Source organism: Aquarana catesbeiana, linkage group LG13, assembly GCF_042186555.1.
Source record: "Aquarana catesbeiana isolate 2022-GZ linkage group LG13, ASM4218655v1, whole genome shotgun sequence".
In the NCBI taxonomy this organism is placed as follows: Eukaryota; Metazoa; Chordata; class Amphibia; order Anura; family Ranidae; genus Aquarana; species Aquarana catesbeiana.
Genome location: NC_133336.1, coordinates 78752525 through 78770104, shown reverse-complemented (window position 1 = coordinate 78770104; position 17580 = coordinate 78752525). Strand labels below are relative to the sequence as shown.

The 17580-nt window shown below is 42.5% G+C and overlaps 1 protein-coding gene across 2 annotated transcripts in view; it reads right to left on the bottom strand.

The window, feature by feature from the left end:
• The window catches only part of TTBK2 (tau tubulin kinase 2), a 255290-nt gene that overhangs the window by 73687 nt on the left and 164023 nt on the right, over positions 1-17580 (bottom strand). For both annotated transcript variants that reach the window (XM_073609369.1, XM_073609370.1), the window contains exon 5: positions 7673-7813. In XM_073609369.1, coding sequence (XP_073465470.1) covers positions 7673-7813 — 141 coding nt within the window. The remainder of the gene's footprint in view (positions 1-7672; positions 7814-17580) is intronic.

Sequence of the window (17580 nt, the reverse complement as noted above, 5' to 3'; positions counted from 1 at the left end):
TGGGTGTAGCGGCAGTACGGCGGTCCGGCGAGCTGGCAGTGGGCAGACAAGCGGCCTCCACCATTGGAATGAACGGCATCCGGGGGAAAATGTCAGCGGCATCCGTTTCAGCTTGGGGGGATGGTTGCAAGCCCCTCTGTAGGGGTGAAACCTCAGGCAGAGCGATTTGCCCAAGTTGCTGCCCCTGTTCGCCCTCCCAAGAACCGCTGGGCTGAATGGGATGCTGGACAGGGAGTCTCCTGCAAAAAGCACAGAGACTTGAAAAATAATAAACGTTTTTTCAGCTCCTGTGGGTCCGGAGGAAACACAGTGGCAGAATTACCAGGGTCGCACTTGCGACTGGGCCCTGGCAGTCTGTCACAGTGGGAGGGGCCCCAAGACGGCAAGAAGGACAGCATGGACGCTGAGTGAAGAGCCTGCCCTGGGCGCTCTTAATCTGTGAGGTGAGGAGGGGGGAGCGAGGGACACACACGGAGCTTCTGCCACTTCTCCTTTCTGACAGGAGAGACTGTTATTCTCCCTCATATGCACAATGTTGATTCCCGAGCTCTGCAGTTTCAGTCATTCGAACTTTGCCTTATCTCTCTTTTCTGCAAATATTACTCACTCCCCCCTGGCTCTCAGCATGTTCTCTTCCCCTGTTACTTCACCTTCTTCCTTAGTCTCACTCTGCTCTTTTCCAGTGGTCAGCACCTCTCTCTACCTGTCCTCCACAATCATGCAGTAAATTAGCAGTGATCCTCTTGAACTTTTTTTACTGTTAACTTTATCCTTTTTTTCTCCTATCTGCTCTACCACCCATAAATCTTCACTACACAAGCCCCTGCAGAACCCCCCCTCAGCTCTGGTCATTCCACACTCCCATATGTCTGACACCCTTTCCATCCCAGTGTGTTCCTCTACTACCTCTCCTGTCCCTATAATGCAGCCTTAGCACTTTCTCTGTACTCCTTCCTTTATTTATTTCGGATACTTATACTTCATGTACTCTTACTACCCCCACCTATTCACTCCTTTCTTATCTCTAAGGCCCCTTTTTCACAGGTTGGGCTCTGCCAGGAGTCTGCCTGCTCAGTAAAGAATCTATCCATTGATCCCCGCTGAGCAGACGGATGGCTGGTCCATGTCCACGCTACTTATGCAGAGCAGACACAGACACAGCCTGTTCTCCTCTCTGGGTGGGCGGATGTCTGTTTACACCCAACTGCCATCCAATCCGGTCCACCGATCCCCATCCGTCTGTATTTAGTGGATCGGATTGGATGTCAGCAGGTGGAAACAGGCGCATTTCTGTTTACACTTGCCACTCCATAGAGGAGAATGGAGGGTTCAATTGGGTCTGCCTGAAAAACTGACATGCTGACCCAATCAGTCCACTCATGTGAAAGGGGCCTAATAGTGGACTCACATTAGTATGCTGCAGTTTGGCCACAGTGCGATTGTATGAGCAGTTTACATGCGGTTTATGGTACACTACTAATGAATTCTTTTAGGACATGCGTTTTCATGAAAGTACATCGAATTCCTGCATGCAGTGTGTTTCAGAAAATAGAATTCAATGGGAGCGCACCTAAAACCACATGTAAAACACATGCAATCACACGGTGGCCAAATTGCAGCGCCCTCATGTGAGCCCACTATGAGGCTAGTTTCGTACCTTTTGCATGACAGGAATGTGGACAAATTTCCTGACACACACACAAACACACTGTCCTTTGATAGACACACAGCAGTGCCATTAATTGTTAATGGCACCCCCCACACATCTGCTAACACATACATTTTCACAAACATGGTGCCACATGGTGTTCCTATCTCAAAAGTGAGCTATCATGGGTCTGTTCACCAAAGCCAAATGGCTGTTTAACATGTTAAAAAAAAAAAAAAAGTCAATAAATAAATTCTAAAAACTGTTTAAAAAATGTAAAAAAATAATTAGGGCTTGCTTTGGTCTCTGAAGATCAATTAGCATTCAGATTGCTCTTCATAGATCATTTGACAGGCAGTAAGGAGGCATCATATTGCCTCTTCACTGCCTGCTTTAACCCCTTCAACTCTGCACTAGCATGCCATAAACATGTGCATTACATGCAGATGTGGGGCGCTTGCAGAGCAGCACCATTCACTTGAATGGGTCGAGTTCAGCAAGGGGTTTTAATGCCATGTCACTGGGATTAGTGGGAAGTGCCCCAGGCTCAGAGAGAAGGGCCCTGGGACCGATGGAAGGAGGGGGTCAGGGGGGCCCTTCGTGCTTTCTTGCACCCGGGCCCTGAAGCTTTTAGTTACGCCTCTGTGGTGGACTAATGTGTTTCCTGTTTCAGGGAAGAGAAGCCTCTCTCTCGGATGCTGCCCTGGAAGACGATTCAAAAATATTGGCACCCCTGCATTTCTGTCAGAAAATGCACCACTTCGTCCAGAAAATTATTGCATTTACAAATGTTTAGGCATTCACATGTTTATTTCTTTTGTTTGTATTGGTAAGACACAAAAGTGGAGAAACAAAAAGCCAATCTGACATTCCACGCAAAACTCCAAAAATGGACTGGACAAAATTATAGGCACCTTCTCAAAATTGTAAGATATAACTGCATTCCAAGTTTGTGATGTTCCTATAATTTGTAATTAAACTCACCCATATTAATTAACAGGTGCTGACATTATAGAAATTACACCGGTAACCAGTTAGAATGGTGAAAAATTGACTCAACCTTTCTGCTGTGTCTCTGTGTGCCACATGGAGCATGGAGAAGAGAAAGAGCAGCAAAGAACTGTCTGAGGATTTGAGGACAAAAATTGTGGAAAAGCATGGACAATCTGAAGGTTACAAGTCCATCTCCAGAAATCTTAACGTGACTGTGCTCACTGTGTGCAACATTGTCAAGAAGTTTTCAACCCATGGCACTGTAGCCAATTTCCCTTAACGTGGATGAAAGAGAAAAATTGGTCAAAGATTGCAACAAAGGATTGTTCGAATGGTGAAACTCCCTGATGGTTACTGGAAGCGATTGATTTCAGTTATTTTTTCCCAAGGGGTGTGCTAGCAAATATTAAATTGGGGGTGTCAATTTTGTCCAGTCCATTTTTGGAGATATGCGTGGAATGTGTCAGATTTGGCTTTTTGTTTCTCCACTTTTATGTGTCATACCAATACAAAACAAAAGAAATAGACATGAGAATGCCTAAACATTTGTAAATGCAACAATTTTCTGGGCGAAGTGGTGCATTATCTGACTTCTTTACATTTTATTTGAATTGTGATTATAAATTATACGTGCTTTCCATTGGATTACTTTTCCCTGTCGCAAAAAAACTTAGCTGGAGTAGTTATTGAATACATATTACTATCTAGCTTTTCTTGTAGAAAAGAAAACTTTAGTGTATTCCATAACTCCTAAACAGAGAATGGTACAACCAGAATAAGCACATTTTTACCTGCACTTTAAGCCCAAATACTTCTATATTAGAAGGTACTGAAGGAAAATGGTACATATTACATCTCCTAGTTGAAATAGGCATCTGATACCCATCATATTTGGATTCATCTAAAAGGAAATTTCATGCTGGGCACGAATATACCAGTTACCAGAATGCAATCTGTACATATTCGAAAATATTAATGTCTATATAAAACTGCATTGTAGGGAGTGGCCACTGCATGGTTTGCATGCAAACCTGTGATGTGCCATCAGCTACTCCTTAGACTTATTGGTCGGATAATTATAGTTAACACCCTTCTCGCAGACCAGAAAAAAAGGACTGCATCCACAGTCCGGAGATTTCCTTTACCATCAAAACAAGGAACACCGGTCAAGACTTATGAGAGCCACTGTACCCTCTTGCTTATTGATTGGACTTTGCTGAACCAGGACTTGATAAGTATTTTTTCATTCTTAAAGTGGATGTAAACCCAATGTCATCCTTTTTAAACTACTGCCATAGGGGTTATCTATAAGGATATACATGCCTCCTGCATGTATCTTTACCTGTCAAATGTCTCCCCTCTGTCTGTTATTAGACCCAAAAACTGCATATTCTGTGGGTGGGTCTGTTGTCTGGAGCTCGGTTGGTGGAGTCGTGATGTCAGTAGACTCCCCACCCACCTCTACACTCCTAGTCAATATACATTTCTCCTGTGTATTTCTAACACTGAACTGCTGAACTTCTGCTATAATCTCTAACATCCAGTGAAAAGACAGGAAAGTAACCACATGACTTCAGCATGCCAAATCATGCTGAGGTGTGGAACAGCCAATCCTTGCAGAGCTGCTGAAGGAAGGAGTTGGAGAGGAAATTAAAAAATAATGCCGGTGTCTTAGGTTGTCACTCACAGCAAGGGGGAGTATTTGACAAAGATTTTCTCAGTTTGTCAAGATTTTTCTCACTGAACAATAAAAGAGGATTGCTCAGAGATGGATTAACTCTGTGTGGCAAGACTGGGCTCAAATGATAGGAAATCTTATACTCTACAGTATGATATATAAAAAAAATAAATAAAAAAAATAATAATTCAGGTTTACGTCCACTTTAAACCCTTTTTGTTTTGTGTTGTATTATTGTCTTTTGCCTTGGCAATTTCTTTTTTCTGTTAATATTTTGTTTGTACCTTTTATTAACGGTTTTGTTTTATTAAATGAGATTTCTAAAATCCTTAATATTGTCTCTAATGCACCAACGGAGAACTTAAAGAATCCCTGTCTCTCTGCATGGTAAATCTCTGGATGTAGCCATCTGTGGTGACAGTGGGGTTGATTTACTAAAACTGAAGAGTGCAAAATCTGGTGCAGCTGTGTATGGTAGCCAATCAGCTTCTAATTTCAGCTTGTTCAGATAAGCTGATAAAAAAAAAAACCTGGAAGCCGATTGGTTTCTATGCAGAGCTGCACCAGATTTTGCACTCTGCAATTCTAGTAAATCAACCCCAGTGTGTATTACAGACATTTAAAGTCATAATTGCTAATATTTTAAACGTTTTGTATTTTTCATTAAAAATATCTGGTGGCAGAGTAAAGGGTTAAGTGCATAGTTAACCAAACCCAGTGACAATATCGCTCAGTCTGTTGGCACTTATATTGTGGTCCCGCGAGCATTGTGAGGCTGAGACTGGCATTGTCACGTGGTGTAAGGTTGACCAGCCATTTGTCACAAGTTGGTGAAGGTGGCAGTGGTCTGGTGCAGCGTCCATCACAATCTATAATGGGATGTTTTTATGACAGGCGCCATATTCTGCTACCTATGCGACTTGCTTATTGTATTCTTTTATCATTCTTTTTCAAACCAGTACACAAGACAATAAATTTCACATCCTTTGGCATGCTCTTCTCGATTCTAATTATATTTTATTGTGCCCATTTTACCATAAGCCCCACCCTACCTGTTTTGTTATCAAAACTTCATTAGGTTTCCTACACAGTTTGATGATCGACTTTTTTTAATACATGATTTTGTATATATAGGCTTTTTATACATTTAGATCAATTGATGGATTTTTCATTTGTAATTTGTATTGTATTTATGCTACACAGTGCCTTGAAAAAGTATTCCTACCCTTTGAAATTGTCCAGATTTTGTCAGGTTACAACCAAAAACGTAAATGTATTTTATTGGGATTTTATGTGATAGACCAACACAAAAGTAGCACAAAATTGTGAAGTGGAAGGAAAAGGATAAATGGTTTTCAAAATTTTTGTACAAATAAATATCTGAAAAGTGTGGCGTGCAATTGTATTCAGCCCCCCGGGTCAATAATTTGTAGAACCACCTTTCGCTGCAATTGCAGCTGCAAGTCTTTTTGTGGATGTCTCTACCAGCTTTGCACATCTAGAGAATGACACTTTTGCCCATTCTTGTTTGCAAGATAGCTCAAGCTCTGTTAGATTGAATGGAGAGCATTTGTGAACAGCAATTTTCAAGTCTTGCCACAGATTCTCAATTGGATTTAGGTTTGGACTTTGACTGGGCCATTCTAACACATGGATATATGCTTTGATCTAAACCATTCCATTGCTCTGGCTGTATGTTTAGGCCCCTTTCACACGGGCTTTCCGAGCAGGTCTGCCTGTCAGTTTTTCAGGCGGACTTAATCGGACGCTCCATTCACCTCTATGGAGCTGCAGATGTCAGTTGTGACATGTCCGCTGACATCCGATCCTGTCCGTGAAATCCAAATGGATGGAAACCCTATTTTCCATCCGCCTGGAGAATCAGATGAAAATAGACAGGCAGTCCGTTTTCTTCAGATCTCCATAGGGAATAGCGGGGCTTTGACAGGTCCATCTCCGCACAGTGAGTGCTAATTTGTGAAGTGCACAATAGTTGTCCTGTGGACAGATTCTCCCACCTGAGCTGTGGATCTCTGAAGCTCCTCCAGAGTTACCATGGGCCTCTTGGCTGCTTCTGATTAATGCTCTCCTTGACCAGCCTGTTAGTTTAGGTGGGTTGACATGTCTTGGTAGGTTTGCAGTTGTGCCATATTCTTTCCATTTTCGGACGATGGATTGAACAGTGCTCCGTGAGATGTTCAAAGCTTGGGATATTTTTTTTTATAACCGAACCCCGATTTAAACTACTCCACAACTTTATTCCTGACCTGTCTGGTGTGTTCATTGGCCTTCATGATGCGGTTTGTTCATGAAGGCTCTCCAACAAACCTCTGAGGGCTTCACAGAACAGCTGTATTTATACTAAGATTAAAATGACACACCTGGACATTATTTACTAATTAGGTGACTTCTGAAGGCAATTGGTTCCACTAGATTTTAGTTAGGGGTATCAGAGTAAAGGGTGCTGAATACAAATGCATGCCACACTTTTCAGATATTTGTTAAAAAAAAAAAAAAAATGAAAACCATTTATCATTTTCCTTCCACTTCACAATAATGTGCCACTTGGTGTTGGTCTTTCACAAAAAGAAAACAATAAAATACATTTATGTACATGACAAAATGTGGAAAATTTCAAGGGGTATGATTACTTTTTCAAGGCACTGTACATTTTTTTTTCTGAAAGCGCAGCGATCTAGGTTTAGATGAAGATGATGTACACATCAGAAGGGTAATTTATGCCATCACATTACCTACAGTGGCATAACAAAGTTAAAACAGTTGCTACTTTGACATTACAAAAGTGAATGAGACATCAAATTACTAATTTGTAAAATCACAGTAAGAGCTGGGACATTATATATGCTCCTAAACGCGTTGCAAAGCATCCTGGGACCTGTGATGTCTGTACTCCCCAAGCCGCTCCTGCCACGCTACGCTCCACCTGGATCCCATTGTCTCTCCAGCATCCCTCCAGCCTCAGCTTCCAGCCACAGCATGACCCATGCCACTATTAGCGCTGCAGCCAAGGACTGACAGACCACCCACTGTCCACTATTACTGATGAGCCTGTATTCCACAATTATCCTGTGAGTAGCCCATTATGGGGGCTTAATTAAACTGATATTAATCTACTACACTTAGTGGCACTTTTTTCTCCTTTTCCCTTTTGTGACATTATATATGGTTCATGGTATCATAATGCTATTTCTACTAGTCCAGTTGTCCCTCGTCAGACAGTAGTGAAATCCCCAGAGGCGATTAAATGCTGCCCCACTCCATCCAAACCATGGTGGGGGGTGGGGGAGGATCCACTGTAAGGACATCTAAGTGTACAGATTTTATGTACTAACCGGTTTGATGTCTCTGTGAAGGAACCCTACAGAATGAATGCTCTCGATTGCCTCCAGAATTTGCCTTCCAAGTCGTAGCATGGTGCTGACCGAAAAAGTACCCCGGGACTGGCTGCGGCGGAGATCTGCCAGATTCCGACCCTAAAGAACGATAGCAGAACCATTAAACAACACATGAGGACATACAACTGCTAGTATTGAGTAATAATAGTAGAATCGATGAAGCAATATAAGCAGCACCAAGAGCAAAAACGTTAATACAAATTACAATTTAAAGATGACAAAAGTCAGTAGAAGAAACAGAAGCAAAGAATGGCTTGTAAACGTATAATAATAGTGAGACACTATACTTTCAGAAAGAACATTGGTCTGTGGGGAAAAAAAGCACCAGTAATAAAGCAACTGTGCAATCAAGATTTTAATTGAAGTGAAGCGATAGCTATCAGGTGCACAGGTCACCTTCTTCCTAAATAGCAGTGCTCAGAAGTGGCCCCTGTCTAACATCCCCTTATACATAGCACAGGAAGCACACAAGCATGAGATATGGAGATGCACCCAGCAGATATGATTTAGGTTTGCAAAAATTGGTATGGTTGCATTGGTCATGGGAATTTCAACCTCAGAAATTTTTAGCAACCATTTCCATGTCTTATGTTGGCACATACTTCTTACATATATATAATCATTTCAACTAAAAAAAAAACTAGTTAGCCAACCCTAACTTTAAAGTGACCTTGTCAACAAAAGATTATTTCTACAAAAAAAGCAGCAGGTAAAGGAAGAGGCCTGATACTTACCTTTCCCACAGTCCATGTGTTGAAAAACCACCACCACTTCGCTGCTCCCTGGCAGTTTCAGGTATTCGGTGCATCAAGTGGGTCAAATATCTAGTACCCCTGCAGCATGCTTTAGTTCCCCAAATGACTAGCATGTCCTGTAGTGATGGTAGTTTGGTCTGCAGTATTAGGATACAAAGTTGTAAGCACTGGATTTAAGACAGGAGCAGGTCCTTTGAGTTAATAATCTGGTCCAGTGCCTCATAACCTTTTTTCAGTCAAGGCACTCTTTAAAATTCTGCACACAGTCTCAAGGCATCCCATTCTAAAATATAGAAATCTATTAGTTTTACATTGCAGCAGCATCCCTACACTTGAGACAGCCAACATTAGAGGAGATTTGTTCTTTCAAAGCAAAGACACTTTTGAACACTGCTAATAACTAGTATTCCAGCATTTCTTCTTCCTCAAATTTCTCTCCCCTTGCAGCAAACGTGACCCCATTGCTGACAGAGGGGGGCAAGGAGGTCAAACAAGGATGCTGTGCAGGTGCCCAACGTCCTCCTTATCAATGACATCAACGGTTGTTGGGATGCTGGTGGCAGGCCTGCACAGTGCCCAAGGTTGTAATGCTACACAAAGCCACAGGTTTTCATTGTACAACAAAGACTAGTGTTTGATCCACCTGCTGGTTTGTGCACAATTTTTGGGCAATTTTTAGGCATCGTGCCAAGGCACCCCTGAAGAACCCAGAAGGCACCCTGGTTGAAAAGGCTGAACTAGTCTAAACTCTTAAATAAAATAAAGGGAGAACAAGGGCGGAATTTGAATTCGTCTGTGTATAGTCAGCTTACTATACACAGACCCAATCTGGGGGGTTCTCCGTGTTGTTGTAGCCGCCGCGATATGCCCCCTCAGTTTCGGGCCACAGCAACACTGGCGGGCTTGGCATCCAGGGCTGCGTTGCCTCTGCACATACATATTGTAAGTCCATGGTTCAAACGATATATTGTGGGATTCATACTTTACATTTACCCACTTATCTTTCTAATATTTCAATACTGCTATCTTCCCCATTTTTTAGGTTGTCACTACGGTTATGCTCCTGATGAGTGGCTATAAGGTCCCGAAACGGCGTAGAGCTTGCAACTACCGTTATGTGTACACATTACCAACCATATATGTATGAATGTTCCTATTTTATTATATTCAATTGTTTATTATTGAGGTCCTTGCTGGAATGCGTTTTTCGATGACTACAGATCATCATTATAGAGCTATGTGCCAACATATGTAGAGCCTATGTGCCTAAATATGTAAATATATGAAATTTTGTATCATGTTATGTATTATTTTATTAATAAACCGCATTCTTATTTAACTTATACTACTGCTCCCATGTGCCTCATTCAAAGTCCCGCCCTTGTTCTCCCTTTATTTTATTATTGAACCGGGATGGAGGAGGGGTATTGAACGGCCCCACTGTCCTCATGCAAAGTCCCAAAATGTATCTTCCTATTTCCTCTAATTAGTCTAAACTCTTATTTTAAGAAAAAAAAATATTATATATTTATATTTGTAAATAAAACTACACATATGATGCACACGCAGTACTGTGCAAATGTTTTAGGCTTTTATGAAAAAATGCTATACAGTGCGGATGCTTTCAAAAACATGTAATAAATTATTTTTTATTTAGGAATCAACAACCTACAAAGTACATACATAAAACAGAAAAACCTAAATCAAATCACTTTAGTGTGTCCCTTTGACTTTAAAACTACATCAACTTTTCCAGGTACACTTGTACACAGTTAAAGGGTAACTTCAGTCAAAAGTTAGATTTTTTTTTCCTATTACTAGTATGTTAAATATCTTTATCTTTGATATTAATTTTCTGGCTATCTCCCTTTATCTGAATTTGCCGTCTTTCACTTCCTGAAAAAGGTTGTCGGTTGTTCTTAGACAGGCATGCCTAGACCTGATGACGTCACTCCTGCGCATGCATGCGGGAGCTTCCGGTAACGGCACAGCAGCTGAAGAGACAGCACGAGCGAGCAGTTTCTTCAGTGCGCATGTGCCGATGACGTCGGCACATGCGGATACAGTGAATACCTCCTAAGTTGCGCAAGTTTAGGAGAAATTCACGGTACCTACAGGTAAGCCTTTTTTTTTCAAAGTAGAAAATATTTTTTTTCCAAACTTTTGGTCTTTTTTCGTTTATATTGCAAAAATTAAAAAACGCAGAATACCAAATACCACCAAAAGAAAGCTGTTGTGGGGAAAAAAAGGACGCATTTTTGTTTGGGTATAGCATTGCATGACCGTGCAGTTACCAGTTAAAGCAGCGCAGTGCCAAATTATAAAAAGTGCTCTGGTAAGGAAGGGGGTAAAACCTTCCGGGGCTGAAGTGGTTAAGATCCATACGTTCACCGTCAGTGGGACCTTTTAGGTGCGAAATATATGTCAAATAATATAGTTTTCATAAAAATATATACTTTTTATTAACACAATAACAGAATCTTTGCTTTCATTACATCCACATATCATGATTGACAGCTGTATTGATACATGTCTTGGTTAGTGCCTTCAGAAACAGAAAAAATAAAACTTAATAAAAACACCATATATGTCTGTTGGACGGGAGAGGGGACAGAAACTCCTTACAAGGGTCACAAGGGGAGTAAAACATCAATAGCCTGTAAGTGGCAGCTGTAATATAGGTTTCTTTAGTACACGGCTATACGGGTATGCCTCCTCTAGAAATGAAATGGCACCCTGTCTTGTAGACATTGTCTGGAATCTACAGTCTCTGTTCATTAGCTAACAAATCATAAGCCATTATTAACAAGTATAAGGATACTTTAATTTTGTTTAAAGCATTCTAGATTTTCAAAACCATAAATTGAAATTAAACTACAGGTGAACACAGCTAAGCTGAAAATAGAAACCAGTGTTAACAAGTATTGTGTTTTTGCCACACATGAAACCACTCACCTGCTGTTGAAGGCCTTATTCACTTGTGCATTTAGAGGCCGAACATGATTTCCTGCAGGTAACTCAGCATGTTTTCTGCAAACAGCTGCCCCATGCAAAGCAATGACAGACTGACAGTGTGTCTACATTCGCATGTAAACGGACATGCAGTGATTGCCTGTGGATGATCAGCCCTGGATGCAAGCTTGTGTAAAGGGCCCATCATCTGAAAGTAATCACTGCAAGTCAAATTACATGCAAATGGCTGTGGGTGCAGTTAGGCTCTCGTTGTTTTGTATAGGGGTTCCTACCCGCAGCTGTTCGGAAGCTGTAGTTGGCCCCTAAACCGCATGTGTGAATGAGGCCTAATTTGGGCACAATCAGATCAATGCAATTAGTCATTGAAGAGAAACAGTTCTGAATGTAATCACGTTTGTATCTCAGCCCTTCCTTCTGTACTCAGCTGTCGGTTAATTGCCAGTACTCATTGTTCCACAGTGGCTCACCTGTTGATCATCTCCTGCTCGTCAGTCAAACCCACAGCCAGCCCCTTCTGGCTAAACTGCCTGGTTCATTTCTTCAATGCCTTTGCCTTGGTCAACATATCCAGAGACTCTCTGCTGTGTTCCTGTTGAGACTTGCCTGGCTGACGTCCCTTCTGGTTCCTGATCCTGTCTGCTGCCTCTGACTAGGCTGATCTCTGGCTTCCTGATTTCCTAGCTTGCTTTGACTACCCGATATGGCTACCAAACCCTGGCTATGTTTTGACTATGTTTACCAGTTGTACTATTTTTACCATGTTATTAAAAGGTGTGATTTTTTACTGCATTTTCTGTCTCCATCTGTTTCATGGTTCCTGACAGTAGGCAAAGGCCAGGAATTCAGAAAATGCAGGCAATCCACCTAGGTGGTAATATTTTTTCCAGGTTAAATGAGCAGGATCAGCACATGGATCAGTTTGCCATAGTGTTACAGATACCCGATTTGCACTGCTCACCTGGATCCTCCCACTTGTGTTGCAGGCCATCCCTGCTGTTGCTCCAGTCTCTGTGCCTCGAATATTACTTCTGTAAGAGGTACGTCTGGTTCTGCTCCACTTCCCCAGCGATTTGGGGGTGATGCAGTTCAATGCAGAGGGTTTCTCAACGAGGTTGGGATATACTTTGAGATGCTGCCCCAGGCGTTCCTCATGGACAGAAGCAAAGTAGGCTTCATTATTTCTTTGCTTTCTTATAGAGCCTTAGTCTGGGCAATCTTCTCTGGGAGAAGCAAAAACCCATTGTCCTGGGTTACCCAGAGTTTATGGCTTCCTTTAAAAGGTTATTTGAGGTTCCTGCATGCTCCACTTCTGCTGCCAAGAGCCTCTTGTTCATCAGTACGAGAACTGTTGCCTATTACGCCATTGAATTCCATACTCAGCAGTTGCTTGGAACAATGAGGCCCTTGTGGATGCTTTTTCTCATGATCTCTCAGATAACATCGAAGATGAAATAGCAGCCTGAGACATACCTACGGATCTGGAGAAGTTAATCACGTTTGCCATTCTCATTGGCTGCTGACTCAGAGAGAGACCTTCCTTTAAGGAGCGCTTGCGGAAGCCTCCTGTACGTTTGGCTCTGAGCTTTGCAGTCCCACCCTTGCCTCCCTCACCTCCCATGCCTCCTGTTACCGAATCTGCCAATGAAGTAGAAGCCATGCAGTTGGGCTTCACACGTCTATCTGCGGATAAGAGGGCCTTTAGGAGGAAGAGATTGTGCCTTTATTGTGGCCAGGCAGGTCACTTCTTGAAGTCCTTTTCCTACCCGTCCGGGAAACACTTGCACCTGTGGTCCTGTAGGGGACAGACCTCAGGTGGGGTTGTTATGTCCCCAGTTACCTTGAAGGATAAGCCTCCAGTTTCGGTTACACTTTCGTAGTCTGGTCCATCGAAACACAGGCTCTAATCAACTCTGGGGCTGCAGGCCTGTTTACACAGTGCCTTTGTGTCTAAGCACTCAATTCCACTGCAGCTTCGTGCCACACTACTTGCCATTGAGGCTATTGATGGGAGACCTCTACAGCCTACCCACGTAACTCATGAGACTGCTCCGTTGACCATGGCTGTAGGGACTATTCACCATGAGGTAATCCAATTGCAAGTAATTTTCTCTCCTCATTATCCAGTGGTTATTGGTTATCCTTGGTTACAGAAGCACAACCCCTATTGATTGGCTTTGTGCTAATGTTCTTTCCTGGTCGCCACTATGCAGTAAGACATGTTTTCGGAAAATGGCAAAGGTCTGGGGCACCTCTTCCCCCCTCCTCCTTGCCAGAGGAGTACCGCTACGTTAGCGAGGTCTTTGACAAGGGTCAAGCCAGTAGTTTGCCTCCACACCAGTCGTATGATTGTGCAATTGACCTTCAACCTGGTGCTATGCCTCCGCGTGGCCGGATTTACCCTTTGTCTCGAAGGATAAAGCTATAGAGGACTATGTTGCCGACACTTTCTCAAGGGTTCATCCGCAAATCTTCGTCTCCTGCTGGTGCTGGCTTCTTCTTTGTGAGAAAGTAGAGTGGTGAACTGAGACCTTGTATCGATTATAGGGGTCTCAATCGCATCACGATTAAGAACGCTTACCTGATTCCGTTGATTACAGAATTATTTGACCGCCTCAAGGGAGCAATGGTTTTCACGAAGCTCGATCTGAGAGGTGCATATAATCTTGTGAGAATCAAGGAAGGGGATGAATGGAAAACTGCATTTAACACTAAGACAGGACATTACAAATACCTCGTAATGCCATTTGGTCTTTGCAACGCTCCTGCAGTTTTTCAGGAGTTCATCGATGTCCTCCAAGATATGTTGCAGCAATGTTTGGTGGTTTAGCTTAACGATATTCTCATATATTCTAAATCCCTAGAGAGCCACCACACAGATGTCTCCTGTGTGCTACAGATGTTGAGAGATAATAACCTGTATTGTAAGTTGGAGAAGTGCGAGTTCCATCGTGAACAGGTTAAATTTCTGGGTTATGACATTTCTACTGCCAGTTTTTCAATGAACCCAGAGAAATTATCTACATTTCTACAGTGGCCTCGACCCATAGGTCTACGTCCGTTACGTTTTCTTGGCTTTGCCAATTAGCGGAAATTTATTTGGAACTTCTCTTCTCGCGTCAAACCCCTGACTGATATGACCAGAAAGGACGGTAACCCACAGAATTGGTCTCCAGATTCTATTAACGCCTTTGAGTCTCTCAAGGCTGCCTTTGTTTCAGCTCCTGTGCCGGCACATACTGATCCTATGCTACCCTTCATTCTTGAGGTTGATGCATTGGAGACTGGAGTGGGCACCCCTCCGTCTCAATGTCCTACCTCAAAGCGCTAGCTATGCATCCTTGTGGCTACTTTTGTAAGAAACGGTCTCCTGCAGAATGCAATTATGAGAGTAGGGACAGCGAATTGTTAGCTATCATTTTAGCGCTTAAGGAATGGAGTGTACTAGTGTAGGAGTGTACTAGTGTAGGATCCACTAATAATGGGGTACTTTGACGCAGTAAGTGGGCTTAGCACTATATGACCATATAGTGTGACCAAATCCCCATATTTTTGAATATGTGTAGGTGTTTTTAAATAGCCTTGCAGGATTTAAATGTAATTTTTTGTATGTGTGCACTATAATCTATCTCACATATATATTATTATTCTTATTATAGCCAAATTTACCACCCTAACTCCTCCCACAGCTTTTACACTACATAGACAGTAATATACCGAAACGTGCAGATTGTTCCCGATTGGTTTGCTATTACTTTGTGGAACGCTTTGCCGAATGGTTCACGAAATATTATCGTTTTTGCGGCAAATTGGTCCCATAAGAATGAATGGCGAAATGTTCGAAACTAGAGTGGGAGGTGACAAAAGCTGAAAAATCAAGACATGATTTCTAAACTGCCGCCACTCCCTCATTTTCAAGCCAACCTACACAAATCTTATATCAAAACGTTCAGCTATCCCTGCTGCCACTAAACATGTCCACGGCTAAGCCATAGTCCTGATAGTTTTCACAATATGACCATTTGTTTGCAACTCACGCCGTCCATTGACATTCATCGAAACTCCACTCTAGCCACTTCAAATTTGAAGGGCAATATCTAAACTGCGACTGTGCCTTCATTTTTAATATTTCAGAGACATACTATGCATTAAAATCTAGGTCTGGGTCTTGTGATTCTCACAATATAAAGCTCTTCGCTGTAGGATTTATAGTTTTTAAAATACGACTGTGCACATTTATTACAGCTATCATGATCCTGTGTATTGTGTTTTGAGCAGTGGTTGTGAAGCATAAACTGGGCATGAGCATTGCCAGGAAACAGTGGTTGTAAACACTGATCATCAAAACAGATAGCACACCCTCACCTCCATTCTACGTCAAGATGCTGAGACCCCCCAAATGCATGTAGTCATACCTTCATCTGCTAGGCTTGATAATGCTGCTAATGTTTTTATAATGTGTGTTTTAATGTAACTGTGAAGTACTTTGGGCAACAACGTTGCAATTAAATGTGCTATATAAATAAAAGTTGAAATCTCACTATCAAGCTTGTCATGTGCACTTTTTAAACTTGATCAATCAGTTGGTTAGTGTAATGTTTACTCTTTACTTACTCCAAGCACTCCACACAGTTACTCTGCCCACTCCAAACTTTCCACAGTTACTCCAGCCACTCCGACCACACAACAGTTACTCAAGCCACTCCTCCCAGTTACTCCGCCCACTCCAGTTGTAGACTACTGGTGGAGGCAAGAACACTTCACACAATTTCCCCAGAAATTGTAGCTTTTCTAGTTTTGTTTGCGGTCTTATAGCAGCACCATCTTGAATGTAAATGCATTTTGAGGGTGTGCCCCCCCCCCCCCCCAAGTCTGTTTGTATATTGTATGGACCCTGACCAGGTTCCTTGGCCAGAGCAACCCTCCCCCCCCATTTATTACCTCTTATTAGTGTCCACCAGTGTTATAGAAGAAGTCTTTTCAGTTCTCCCATAAAGAGGAGTTTGTCTCCATTGGTTGAGACGCAGGATCTTTCATTCTATTACTAGTGTAAGACCCACTGACAATGGGGTACTTTGACACAGTAAGTGGGCTTAGCACTATATGACCATATAGTGTGACCAAATCCCCATAATTTTGAATATGTTCAGGTGTTTTTAAATCGCTTTGCAGGATTTAAATGTCATTTTTGTATGTGTGCACTATAGTCTATTTCGTTCTGTTTGCGGTCTTATAGCAGCACCATCTTGAATGTAAACGCATTTTTAGGGTGTGCCCCCCAAGTCTGTTTGTATAAGGAATGGAGGCATCTCCTGGAAGGCACCACTGTGCCGGTCCTTATTTTGACTGACCATAAGAACCTCATATTCTTGTCTGAGGCTAAACGCTTATCTCCAAGAAGAGCGCGGTGGGCTCCTTTCATGTCAAGCTTCAATTACATAGTCTCATTCTTACCCGGTACTAAGAATATAAGGGCTGACGCATTGTCGCAACAGTTTTCCTCCGCTTCTATGATTGAGTCAATGCCTGTTCCTGTAATACCTCCCAATCGCATTCTGGCTACTGTACGCACCAACCTCATCTCATCTTTGGGTGACAGAATTTTGCTGCTCAGATCCAGTCTCCTCTTGAGAAACCTGGTGACTGTTGCTTTGTCCCTGAGAGAGTCTCCGCACTGCTTTGCTCTAGACTTACCATTCTCTCAAGGCGGCTGGCCACCCAGGGAAGAATCAACTCATTTGGGCTATTTCTCAACAACTCTGGTGGCCTAGCCCCCCCGCTGATGTAACTGCCTTTGTAGCCGCTTGTTCTGTGTGTGCACAGAGCAAGAAACAACGACACCTTCCAGTGGGCCTCCTACAACCCATACCCAATGGAGAGAGGCCTTGGACCCACCCATCTACGGATTTTATTGTTGAGTTACCCAACTTCCACGGCAACACAGTTATTCTTATGGCGATTGACTGAGTCTCGAAAATGTCACATTGTATTCCACTAAAGAAGTTGCCCACATCCAAAGAATTGGCATCTGTTTTTGCTCAGGAGATCTTTTGGTTACATGGGCTACCCAAGGTTATCATCTCTGACCGGGTACTCAGTTTGTCTCCAGGTTTTGGCGAG